Source organism: Pristis pectinata, chromosome 40 (assembly GCF_009764475.1).
Source record: "Pristis pectinata isolate sPriPec2 chromosome 40, sPriPec2.1.pri, whole genome shotgun sequence".
In the NCBI taxonomy this organism is placed as follows: Eukaryota; Metazoa; Chordata; class Chondrichthyes; order Rhinopristiformes; family Pristidae; genus Pristis; species Pristis pectinata.
The window spans coordinates 2,311,544-2,324,209 of NC_067443.1; the positions used below are offsets into that span (position 1 = coordinate 2,311,544).

At 54.1% G+C, this 12,666-nt stretch overlaps 2 protein-coding genes across 2 annotated transcripts in view; one reads left to right on the forward strand and one right to left on the reverse strand.

Moving 5' to 3' along the window:
- Nucleotides 1–735: 735 nt before the first annotated feature.
- Nucleotides 736–11,764, reverse strand: polr3glb (RNA polymerase III subunit GL b). Its single transcript, XM_052045932.1, has 6 exons — nt 11,640–11,764; nt 8,849–8,917; nt 6,630–6,686; nt 5,425–5,498; nt 4,203–4,313; nt 736–2,869 (listed from the first exon to the last, which is right to left on the reverse strand). The coding sequence occupies exons 1-6, from the start codon at nt 11,716–11,718 to the stop codon at nt 2,783–2,785; spliced, it is 477 nt and encodes a 158-aa protein (XP_051901892.1). The 5' UTR covers nt 11,719–11,764; the 3' UTR covers nt 736–2,782.
- Nucleotides 11,765–11,804: 40 nt separating this feature from the next.
- LOC127587395 (protein limb expression 1 homolog) overlaps nt 11,805–12,666 on the forward strand; it is a 6,544-nt gene continuing 5,682 nt past the window's right edge. The window contains 1 exon segment of the mRNA XM_052045694.1: nt 11,805–11,813. Coding sequence (XP_051901654.1) covers nt 11,805–11,813 — 9 coding nt within the window.

A 12,666-nucleotide genomic window follows, 5' to 3' on the forward strand; every position in this document is an offset into this window, starting at 1 on the left:
GTCATTGATGGTAGACAGGGTGGTGAAGAAAACACATGGGATACAAATCAAACCGTAGAACTCCGTCTACACTTCCCGCTGCCTCGGGGAAAGCAGCCGACATAATCACGGACCCTACCCACCCCGGACGTTCTCTCTTCTCCGCCCTCCCGTCGGATACAAAAGCCTGAAAGAACGTACCACCAGGCTCACGGACCTCTCACATGCTAAAAGATCTTGATCTCCCAATCTACCTCGTCGTGACCCTTGCACCTTATTGTCTGCCTGCACTGCACTTTCTCGGTAACTGTAACACTATATTCTGCATTCTGTTTTCCTTATGTACTTGCGTACGGAACGATCTGTCTGGATGGCTTGCAGACAAAAGCTTTTCATGTTACAATAATAAACCAGTACTCTAACACTGAAAGGAACAGAGCTGTAGATTAATGACAAGCCAGTGAGAAAAGCTTAAGAGGGATACGAGCCAAACGTGGGCAAATGGGACTGGCTTAGATGGGAATCTTGGTCGGCACGGACCTGTTGGGCCGAAGGGCCTGCTTCCGTGCTATTAGAATCTCTCGGATAAGACGCTGGGTCTGGGCAGTAAATTGGCAATTGGAATTCAATCTGAAGTGAGAGGAGACAGTTGCAAGGGAATACATAGTGATAACGAGTAGAGGTCACCTGGACAACATGCCCTCACCCCAGTTCGAAGGAACCTTGGCCGACACGGTCCTGGTTAAAACGACCACCTTGTAGAAAAATTCACTTTATTAACAGCAATTACAAAGTTCACAAATGTTGAAAACTCTACAACATTAGACAGCAGAGCAGGTCCCTCCCTCCGAGTCCCCGGATCCCAACACGTCCGCCCCTCTTTTCTTGTGACGGGAGGTCAGGCCAGCATTTATTGCTGATCCCCAGGTGTCCCCCGAGAAGGTTGTTCTTGAGCTACGTTCCTTCAGCTGCTACTGTCCACACTGAGTATCGATCCCCGTTCTACTCAGCACTTTCTTCATTCTCCCTCACATTCCCCACCAACTCCCCCCAACCCTACCCCTCACCCACACACACACCAAGGGGGGAGACGATTCACAGCGGTCCATTAACCCACCGACCCCCGCATGTCGTTGGGACCTGGGAGGGAACCCACGTGGTCACGGGGAGAACGTGCAAACTCCACACGCACACACAGCGCTGGAGGTCGGGATCGAACCCGGGTCTCTGGAGCCCTGAGGCAGCAGCTCTACCAGTGCAGAGGGAAGGAGGGATGTGTATACTTCAGGAGCAGGCTGTGGAGGGGGGGAGAGGGATATCCAGTTGACAGGGGCTGGGACATTTTCTGTACGATAGGTATGGATTAAGGCAGATTGATCGGAGTGAGGACAAGGAATAAAACAGAGATTCACCCAATCACTGAACCACACCGAGGCTGTAACTAAGATCAGTTGCTGTTAAACAGAGCGACCCAGTGGCGCACCAGGCAGAGCTGCCGCCTCACAGCCTCAGAGACCCGGGTTCGATCCCGACCCCCGGGGGTGGGTGTGTGCGTTTGGGGCACACTAGAAGCTGTGGGTTGGGGGCACTGTGTGGTGGGCAGTATCTACTGGATGATTCAACCCTGAGGGCCATTACATGCGGGCAAGATGGAGAGGCCGGTTCTGTGCTAAACACCCCCGACTATCTCAGCTCGCCGCTGCACACTGACCACAAAACAATTGGCAGCAACCTTAAAATCCCAGAAACACCACTGACCCCTGGAACACAAGGGGTGGGGGCTGGGGAGAGTGGGGAGGGGTAAGATGCTGGTGAGTGAAAAGCTGATCTCCCCACGGAATGGGTCAGCGGGACCTCAGCGGGTAGAGCAGGACCTCGCTGGACGTCACCCGCGGGGATTCGCTGTTCCGACGCTTCCTCCCTGCTCTAGGACACTCCCCCGAGACCGCTCCCTCGCCACGCACACAGACGCAGAGTCACACAGCACGGAAACAGGCCCTTCGGCCCACCCAGTCCATGCCGGCCCATCAACCACCCATTTACACCGATCCCCATTTTATTCTCCCCACATTTTACCATCAGCTCCCCTCTAGATTCTACCCCTTGCACGCACACTGGGGGGGGGGGGGGTGATTCACAGCGGCCGATTAACCCACTGACCCCGCACGGCATTGGGATGTGGGAGGGAACCGAAGCCCCTGGGGGAAACCCACGCAGTCACAGGGAGAACGTGCAGGCTCCACACACACACTCACAGACACTCACACAGACACACTCATAGACTCAAAGACACACACACACACGCAGCACCAGAGGTCGGGATCGAAACCAGGTCTCCGGAGCCCAGAGGCAGCAGCTCTACCCGCCGCGCCACCGGGCCAACCTTCGTAGGATGGTTACCATTCCACGTTTCTTTACCAAAGGGGTGGCCGTTTGGCCCATCTCGTCCATGCTGGCTCACAGAGTAAGCCCCCAGTTTTCCGTCTAATCAATTCCCCCATTTATTGGGAAGGATAAAACCATATGTAGGACCAGTGTATGGATGGCCAGCACGGACAGTGTGCTGTGTGACTCCGTATTTCCCCGCGCTCCCGTCAACCCCCTCCCCCCCACAGGTTCTACAACTCACCCACAGACGAGAGGTAATTTCAGGAGGTGGGGGTGTGAGAGTGGAATCGGGAGCCTGGACGTTACCATGGATCTTCCTGGATTGCTGCGGAGAGAAATATCCCGTGCGGAAGGAAGGGGAAAGTTGACGGAGAAGCCGGAAGCGTCACCTCCCCCTCCGGCAGCGGACGGCCGCTCAGTAGATGGCCTCGTCCATGTTGTCGTCACTGTCGCCCCCGAACTCCTCGCCGTTGTCGAAGTAGGACATGACGTAGTCCGTCTCCTGCGGGCACAGAGAGGACGTCAGGGAGGGGAGGAGGCAAGAGAGGAGGAGGGGGGCAGGGGTGGCAGTGAGTTGGTGGGGGGGGGGGGGAGGAGAGAGATATGTTTATTAGTCACATGTACATCAAAACACACAGTGAAATGCATCTTTTGCGTAGTGTTCTGGGGTCAGCCCACAAGGAAAGGGGGCGGTGTATGTGCACCTGTCTCATCAACGGTGCTGAGGGCGAGAGGGTTGAGAGCTTCAAGTTCCTGGGCGTGAACATCACCAACAGCCCGTCCTGGTCAAATCACGTAGATGCCATGGCCAAGAAAGCTCACCAGCGCCTCTACTTCTTCAGGAGGCTAAAGAAATTCAGTTTCTCCCCTTTGACTCTCACCAACTTTTATCAGTGCACCACAGAAAGCATCCAATCTGGACGCATCACAGCTTGGTATGGCAACCGCTCTGCCCAGGACTGCAAGAAACTGCAGAGAGTTATGGACACAGCCCAGTGTGTCACAGACACCAGCCTCCCTTCCTTGGACTCTGTCTTTACCTCTCGTTGTCTTGGTGAAGCAGCCAGCATATTCAAGGACCCCACCCACCCGGGACATTCTCTCTTCCCTCCTCTTCCATCGGGTAGAAGATACAGGAGCCTGAGGGCACGTACCACCAGACTTAAGGACAGCTTCTACCCCACTGTGATAAGACTATTGAATGGTTCCCTTATACAATGAGATGGACTCTGACCTCACCATCTACCTTGTTGTGACCTTGCACCTTATTGCACTGCACTTTCTCTGTAGCTGTGACACTTTACTCTGTACTGTTATTGTTTTTACCTGTACTACCTCAATGCACTCTGTACTAACTCAATGTAACTGCACTGTGTAATGAATTGACCTGTACAATCGGTTTGTAAGACAAGTTTTTCACTGGACCTCGGTACGTGACAATAATAAACCAATACCAATACCTCTTCTTATAGCTCATGCCCTCTAATCCAAGCAGCATCCTGGTGAACTTCCTCTGCACCCTCTCCAAAGCCTCCACATCCTTCCTGTAATGGGAGCGACCAGAAGTACACAGTACTCCAACTGAAGTTTTATACAGCTGCAACGTGACTTCCTGACCCTTATGCTCTACGCCCCGGCCAATGAAGGCGAGCGTGCCGCATACTTTCTTTGTCACCCTATCTATTTGCTTGGCCACTTGTAGTGAGCTACAGACTTAGACCCCAAGATCAAGGGACCCTCGTCAGGGACAGAACGGGCACCCAGGGGCTGGTTCTCCTCCTTCTGCGCTGCGCGGGGGAAAAGGCGCACGCAGCGCGCTCAGCCGGGCCACTCACCTCCTCGAATTCCTCCTCGTCGTACTCTTCCTCGTTTTCCTTCTCGTCTTCCTCCTTCTCCTGCTCCCCTTCCTCCTCGGAGCTGTGGGCTTCCTCTTTCTTCTCCAAAGTCTGGGGAAGAGTTTGGCAAGTTAGCAGACCGGACACGTGAACAGATGCGAGCGGGAGCGCCCGTCTCTCCCTCCGCCTCATTTACCAGCAGCGGAGATGTGTATAGCCAGGAGACCACCCGCCAGTTCTTATCGGTGGCTCGGCGGTGGAGACGGTCAGCAGCTTCGAATCCCTGGGTGGTAATATCTCAGATGACCTGTCCTGGGCCCAGCGCACAGATGCAATCACAAAGAAGGCGCACCAGTGCCTCTACTTTCTTAGAAGCTGAAGGAGGTTCGGCTTGTCACTGAACACTCCAGCAAACGTCTACAGATGCACTGTAGAAAGTGTCCTGGCTGGCAGCACCATGGCCTGGTACAGCAATTCGAATGCACAGGAATGCGTGAGGCTACAGAGAGCAGTGGACACAGCCCAACACATCACGGGCACATCCCTCCCCCCCACCGTCAGGAGTATCTACAGGAGGCGCCGCCTCAAGAAGGCAACGTCCGCCGTCAAAGATCCCCACCATCCGGGCTGTGCCGTCTTCTCGCAGCTCCCGTCGGGCAGGAGGTACAGAAGCCTGAAGTCCCCACACCACTAGGTTCAGGAACAGCTGCTTCCCTTCAACCATTCGGTTCTTGAACCAACCGGCACAGCCCTAACCCTGCCTCAGCAATGGACCACCTCTTGCACTACTGTGGACTTGTCTCTGGGTCCTTGTTTTTTGCACACTTTATTCTCTCTCTTCATTGTTTGTGCATAACTTATGCATAACTTATATTCTGTGTGTTGTCTGTACCTACGTGCCTGTGATGCTGCTGCAGGCAGGTTTTTCATTGTACCTGTACCTCCCCGTACTTGTGCACACGGCAATAAGCTCCACTTGACTACTGGCACTGAACGCAGTCCAGCAGAGAGTCACCAGGCCAGTTCCTGGGATGAGTGGGTTTGAACGATCGGGGAACTGAGGGCGGTGGGGAACTCGCAGAGGAGATGAGATGAGGCCTGGGGGAGATGTGCCATATTGAATGGCAGGGCAGGCTTGAGGGGCCGAGTGGCCTTCTCCTGTTATGCTCCCCATCGCCCCTCGTATCCCCAGCAGTGCCGATACGCACTCCCCACACCCTACCTCCAGTTTTTTGATGATTTCCTCTTTCTCCACACTGGTCCGAGGTTTCAGCTTCCGCCCGGCGACTGCGATCTCTGCAAATGCAGAGCGTGGGTTAAAGAAACTGCACGCACTTGTGCACAGTACACCGCAGCGGCAGGTTTAACCATACACACGCCCCCCCACTACCTCCGACACACCCTCCACATTCACACCCCAAAGAATGAGAATAGGTGATCCCAGGGAGTGGGCGGGGCCCTGGTGATTGACAGCTGGTCTCTGGGAGTGGGAGGGGCCCTGGTGATTGACAGCTGGTCTCTGGGAGTGGGAGGGCCCTGGTGATTGACAGCTGGTCTCTGGGAGTGGGAGGGGCCCTGGTGATTGACAGCTGGTCTCTGGGAGTGGGAGGGGCCCTGGTGATTGACAGCTGGTCTCTGGGAGTGGGAGGGGCCCTGGTGATTGACAGCTGGTCTGGGAGTGTGAGGGGCTGTGGTGATTGACAGGCCATCCTGGGAGTGGGTGGGTCCTGTTGATTGACAGCTGGTCTCTGGGAGTGGGAGGGGCCCTGGTGATTGACAGCTGGTCTCAGAGTGGGAGGGGCCCTGGTGATTGACAGGCCGTCCTGGGAATGGGCAGGTCCTGGTGACTGACAGATGTGTTGAGAGTGGGAGGGGCTGTGGTGATTGACAGGCTGTCCTGGGAGTGGGCGGGTCCTGGTGATTGACAGCTGGTCTGGGAGTGTGAGGGGCTGTGGTGATTGACAGGCCATCCTGGGAGTGGGTGGGTCCTGTTGATTGACAGATGTGCTCTGGGAGTGGGAGGGGCCCTGCTGGTTGACGGGATGTATCTGGGAGCCTGGTGATCGACAGGTGGTCTTTGGGAGTGGGAGGGGTCCTGGTGATTGATAGGTCACCTCCAGGAGTAGGTGGGGCCTTGTGGATGGACAGCTGGTTTGGGAGTGAGGGGGGGGAGGAGGTCTTGGTGATTGACAGGAGTGGAGGATCCATTGTGATTGACAGGCCATCTCCAGGAGTGGGAGGGGCCCTGGTGACTGATTGGGAGGGGCTATGGTGATTGACAGCTGGTCGGGAGGTGGGAGGGTTGCTGGTGGTGAGCTGGCCAGTTTGCAAGGGTAAGGTCTGTTCTACCGGATCCACCGGTGAGGTGACCACAGCCCCTGCAGCCAGACAGCAGACACACCCCGGTGTAACCCCTTCCATACTTACTGTCTTTCACCGGCTTCCGTATCCGGATCTTCAGTTCCCGTGGTAACCTGCGCCAGTCTGAAACAACAGGTCGGGAATCAACTGCGCTCTGCCTTAAAAACGTCAAAGACCCTGCCTCCAGCGCCCTTTGAGGGAGAGAGTTCCACAAGAACAAACATCGCCTCCTCTCCCTCTTAAAGGTGCCATCCCTTTAACAGTGACCCCTGGCTCGGAAAACCTCCCCACACTGTCGAAGCCCCTCAGGATCTTTCCCGTCCCTCTCTCTCCTTCCCTTTGATCCAACCCCCGGTGGATCTGCTCTCCCCTCCTCCCCCCCACACCTGCCCATCACCACCTCTTCCCTGCATCTACCTATCATCCACCCTGTGCCCACCCCGCCTCCCCGTTTTTGGCCACCTATCACTGCTTTTCCCTCCTATATATCGGGCTTCCCCTTTTTTCCCTGTCTTCAGTCCTGAAGAAGGGTCCCTGACCCGAAACGTTGACCGCCTGCTTTTCTCCACAGATACTGCCTGGCCTGCTGAGTTCCTCCAGCATCATCGTGTTTTTCTGGCATCTGCAGTCCTTTGCTTCTCTTCCCCTGAGGATCTTGTGTGTTTCAATCAATTACAGCATTTAAAAGACATTTTGGACAGGTACCTGGATATCAGCCAAACACAGGCAGAAGGGACTGGCTTAGAGAGGCATTTCGATCAGCAGGGTTGGGCTGAAGAGCCTGTCTCCATGCTGTATGACTGACTCACTGTGTCAACCATCAACTGCCCACTTACACCCGTCCCCATTTCATTCTCCCCACATTCCCAATCAACTATAAACGACTTGGATGAGGATGTGGAAGGGTGAGTTAGTAAGTTTGCTGATGATACAAAGGTTGGTGGTGCTGTGGATAGTGTAGAAGGTTAGAACAGGACATTGATAGGATGCAGAGCTGGGCTGAGAAGTGGCAGATGGAGTTCAACCTGGATAAGTGTGAGGTGGTACACTTCAGGAGATCGAATTTCAAGGCAGAATACAAGGTTAATCGCAGGACTCAGCAGTGTGGAGGAACAGAGGGATCTTGGGGTCCACGTCCATAGACCCCTCAAGGTTGATAGGGTTGTTAAGAAGGCGCATGGTGTGTTGGCCTTCATTAGTTGGGGTACTGAGTTCAAGAGCCACGAGGTGATGTTGCAGCTCTATAGAGCTCTGGTTAGACCACACTTGGAGTATTGTGTTCAATTCTGGTCACCTCATTATAGGAAGGATGTGGAAGCTTTAGAGAGGGTGCAGAGGAGATTTACCAGGATGTTGACTGGATTGGAGAGCATGACTTATGAGGATAGGTTGAGCAAGCTAGGGCTTTCCACCTTGGAGAGGAGGAGGATGAGAGGTGACTTGATAGAGGTGTACAAGATGATAAGAAGAACAGATCGAGTGGACAGTCAGAGACTTTTTCCCAGGGCGACAATGGCTAACACGAGGGGACATAACTTTAAGGTGATTGGAGGAAGATATAAAGGGGATGTCAGGGGTAAGTTTTTTACGCAGAGAGTGGTGGGTGCGTGGAACGCACTGCCAGCAGAGGTTGTGGGGGCAGATACATTAGGGACATTTAGGAGACTCTTAGATAGACACATGAATGATAGAGAAATGGAGGGGTATGTGGGAGGGAAGGGTTAGATAGATCTTAGAGCAGGATAAAATGTCGGCACAAAATTGTGGGCCAAAGGGCCTGTACTGTGCTGTAGTGTTCTATGTTCTAACTCCCCCACAGATCCTACCCCTCATCCATACACCGGGGGGGGGGGGGGGAAGGGATTTACAGCGGCCAATTAACCCACCAACACCCGCACGTCGTTGGGATGTGGGAGGGACCCAGGGGAAACCCACGCGGTCGCAGGGAGAGCGTGCAAACTCCACGCGCATGCGCGCACACACACACACACACACACACACACACAGAGGCAGCGCTGGAGGTCGGGATCGAACACGGGTGTCAGGAGCTGTGAGGAGGTGGCTCTACCTGCTGCGTCTACTCGTCAACTACTTGAAGGAGATGGGCTGCATCGGGAGCGTGACAAGAGGAATGGGAGCAAGTGACCAGGGAGAGCGAGAGCATTGCTTTTCCCTTCGGAGGAGTGAATTTTGACTCGGCTCACTTGGGTAACACACCAAGAGCAATGGATCATGCGACTGCTGAAACAGACAGGACAGGGCGGTGTGAGAGGCAGCTCACCTACCAGGGTTCCACTCAATGGTGTTGTCTGTTGGACCGGAAGACTGGTATTTGTCAGAGTAACGCTCGATATCTGTGGAAACAGCACAGTTGGTGAGGGTGTGAGAGGGAACCCCAAAGGCAACATTACATAGAACACAGCGCCTCTACTTCCTCAGGAGGTTAAAGAAATTTGGCATGTCCCCTTTGACACTCACCAACTTTTAGGATGCTTTCTATGGTGCATAGATATCTAGATGCATCACGGCTTGGTACGGCAACTGCTCTGTCCAGGACCGCAAGAAACTTCAGAGAGTTGTGGACACAGCCCAGCGCATCACGGAAACCAGCCTCCCCTCCATGGACTCGTCTTTACCTCTCGCTGCCTTGGCGAAGCAGCCGGCATAATCAAAGACCCCACCTACCCCGGACATTCTCTCTTCTCCCCCCTCTCATCAGGTAGAAGATACAGGAGCCTGAGGGCTCGTACCACCAGACTTAAAGACAGCTTCTACCCCACTGTGATAACACTATTGAATGGTTCCCTTGTACGATGAGATGGACTCTTGACCTCACAATCTACCTTGTTGTGACCTGGCACCTTACCGTCTACCTGCAATGCACTTCCCTGTAGCTGTGACACTCTACTCTGTATTCTGTTATTGCTTTTACCCTGTACTACTTCAATGCACTGTGTAATGAATTGATCTGTACGAACAGTATGCAAGACCGTTTTTCACTGGACCTCGGTACAAGTGACAATAATAAACTAATTCCAAGAACATTACAGCACAGTACAAGCCCTTCGGCCCACAATGTTGTGCCAACATTTGATCCTGCTCTAAGATCTATTTAACCCTTCCCTCTCACATAGCCCTCCATTTTTCTATCATCCATGTACCCATCTAAGAGTTTCTTAAATGTCCCTAATGTAGCTGCCCCCACAACCTCTGCAGGCAGTGCGTTCCACGCACCCACCACTCTCTGTGTAAAAAAAAAACACCCGACATCCCCCTTATACCTACCTCCAATCATCTTAAAATTATGTCCCCTCGTGTTAGCCATTGTCGCCCTGGGAAAAAGTCTCTGACTGTCCACTTGATCTATGCCTCTTGTACACCTCTATCAAGTCACCTCTCATTCTCCTTCGCTCCAAAGAGAACACTATGTGACGTTTGACCCACTGAGAGAGGAGTGGGCACCGGCAACTTCACCCATCAGCTGCCAGCTTGTGCTTGGTATCCTGGATACCAGTGTCTCACGCAGAGCGAGACACGAAGCTCGCAGGGAGGTGCCCATGGGGAGTCTGGGGGCAGGGGCTGAGACACGGGAGACTGAAAGGCCCCATCACCCTGAAGGGTGGAACCAGCTCGTGGTTAGGTTGTGGGAGATCAGTGACACACGACTCGCTCTGCCCTGCAGCAACGTGGTGGAAACCTCTACCCACTCGCCTGCCTGATCGCGCGCCCACGCACACACCAGCGTCCCCCCTCGCGTGCGCCCACGCACACACCGGAGCGACCGCCCTCGCGCGCGCTCACGCACACACCGGAGCGACCGCCCTCGCGCGCGCCCACGCACACACCGGAGCGACCGCCCTCGCGCGCGCCCACGCACACACCGGAGCGACCACCCTCGCGCGCGCCCATGCACACACCGGAGCGACCCCTCGTGCGCGTCCACACACACCGAGCATCCCCTCGCGTTCCCACACACACACCCACACGCCCCCTCGTGCACCCACACACACGCCCCCTCATGCGCCCACCAGCCAAGCTACCATTAGGGACCTGCGTGTCTTTAACCGGGACCGTCCCGTAGCCTGGGACGTGGTGGCCTCCGGTCACAGGGCTCCCCCACGAGCGGAGCCTGAATGGATATGAAAATGCTGCCCGAGCTCTCTGTATTGATGTATATTCAACCTTTCCGGGGTTAAGAGGCCACTTTAAGCGTAAGTGTTATGAGCCCAGGTTGCTACCTGATGAGTGTCCCTTTAAGACGCCTGATTGGTAGTGTGTGTGGCTTCATCTGACGACTGCAAGTGAAAAAAAACTGGAACATGCTGGCAGTTGCACAGAGACTGAGGGGGGGGGGCACACGGAGGAGAGGAGCGGGGGGGGCACATGGAGGAGAGGAGCTGGGGGGGGACTCACGGAGGAGAGGAGCGGGGGGGGGACTCACGGAGGAGAGGAGCGGGGGGGGGGACTCACGGAGGAGAGGAGCGGGGGGGGGACTCACGGAGGAGAGGAGCGGGGGGGGCACAGTTGGTAGCAGACTGCCAGTCTCTGTATCTACAAGTGCAGCACAATCGCTGTGACTGTCACCATACAATTCACGTATGGATCTTTGGAGTAATCTGTGGATCGTTAACCTGTGCTGGAAAGCAGGTATGTCTGTGGGCGGCCACGTATTGATTGAAGTGGCAGATATCTCTGACTAAAAGCAGCAGAGTTCTTCAGCGATTGTGATGCCGTATTGTTCCATCGTGGAACTTGTGGATTTTGTAATCTCTATTTTCTCTACATTCTGCTGTGGTTTTCAGAAGCCTTTGCTTATCGTTTTGCTTTGTGACGTGCTGAACTGAACATTGAGAACTGTTCCTAGACTTGGGGTTTGGGAACTTGCCACACACACACACTTCGGGTTTATTTTGGGGTCAATGTCTGATATCTAACATTTTATTTCCCTTATTATTACAAGTAGTTATTAATAAATAGATTCTAACATTTAAACATGACTCGTTGTGTTTCTATTGTTGCTGGTACGTAACAGCAAGCTGCAGCCGACGCAGACCAGACACAGCACACTCAGGGTACCTTTCTTTGGGGCAGCCGGTTTGACGTAATAGGGCAGGCTCCTCATCGCTCCTCGCAGCTCCTGCTTCAGAGCCAGCATGTACTCAGCCTCCTCGCCCGTCTGCAGGGGAACGGCCTTGAACTCTAGGGACTGAGGCAGACAGAAGATTAGAGAGGCGGCTGGCAATGGGCTGGGTTTGAAGGCAAGTACCCCGCCTGCCTTCTTCACCGCCGTACCAACCCGTCCTGTCACATTCAGCGATCCTTGGACTTCTACAGGGAGAGTGTGTATATCCCTGGTCAAGATCCAGAGGCTTTTGGAAATTGGATTAAGGCTGACAGACAGTCCCCAGGTTATAACAGGGTCCGGTTCCTGAGATCTGTTTGCAAACCAAACTGTTTGCAAATGGGATATCCCCTCCGTGGACTCTGCCTACACTTCCCACTGTCTCGGGAAAGCAGCCGACATGATCAAGGACCCCCTCAAACATTCTTTCTCCCCCGTCCCATCAGGCAGAAGAGTCAAAAGCCTGAAAGCAAGTATCACCAGGCTCAAGGACAGCTTAAGGCAATTGAACGGTTCCCTAGTACGAAAAGATCGACTCCTGACCTCACAATCTACCTCGTCGTGGCCCTTGCACCTTATTGTCTGCACTGCACTTTCTCTGCATAAAGTAACTACTTTATTCTGCATTCTGTTCTTGCTTTTCCACAACTCCCTGCAGTTTCTTGCGGTCTCAGAGCAGCTGACGTTCCAAGCTGTAATGCATCCAGATAGGATGCTTTCTATGGTGCAGCGACAAAAGTTTTCAAACTCCTGTATCTTCTCCCAGAAGGTAGAAGAGAGAAAAACGAATGGCCTGGCTGGCAGGCATCCCTGACGAAGTGGTGATTGGTTCGGGAGTCTGATAGCAGAGGGGAAGATTTGAAAGATTTAACAGCTACGTGGATAGGAAAGGTTAGAGGGATATGGGCCAAACGCAGGCAAATGAGACTAGCTCAGGTAGAAAACTTGGTCGGCATGGACGAGTTGGGCCAAAGGGCCTGT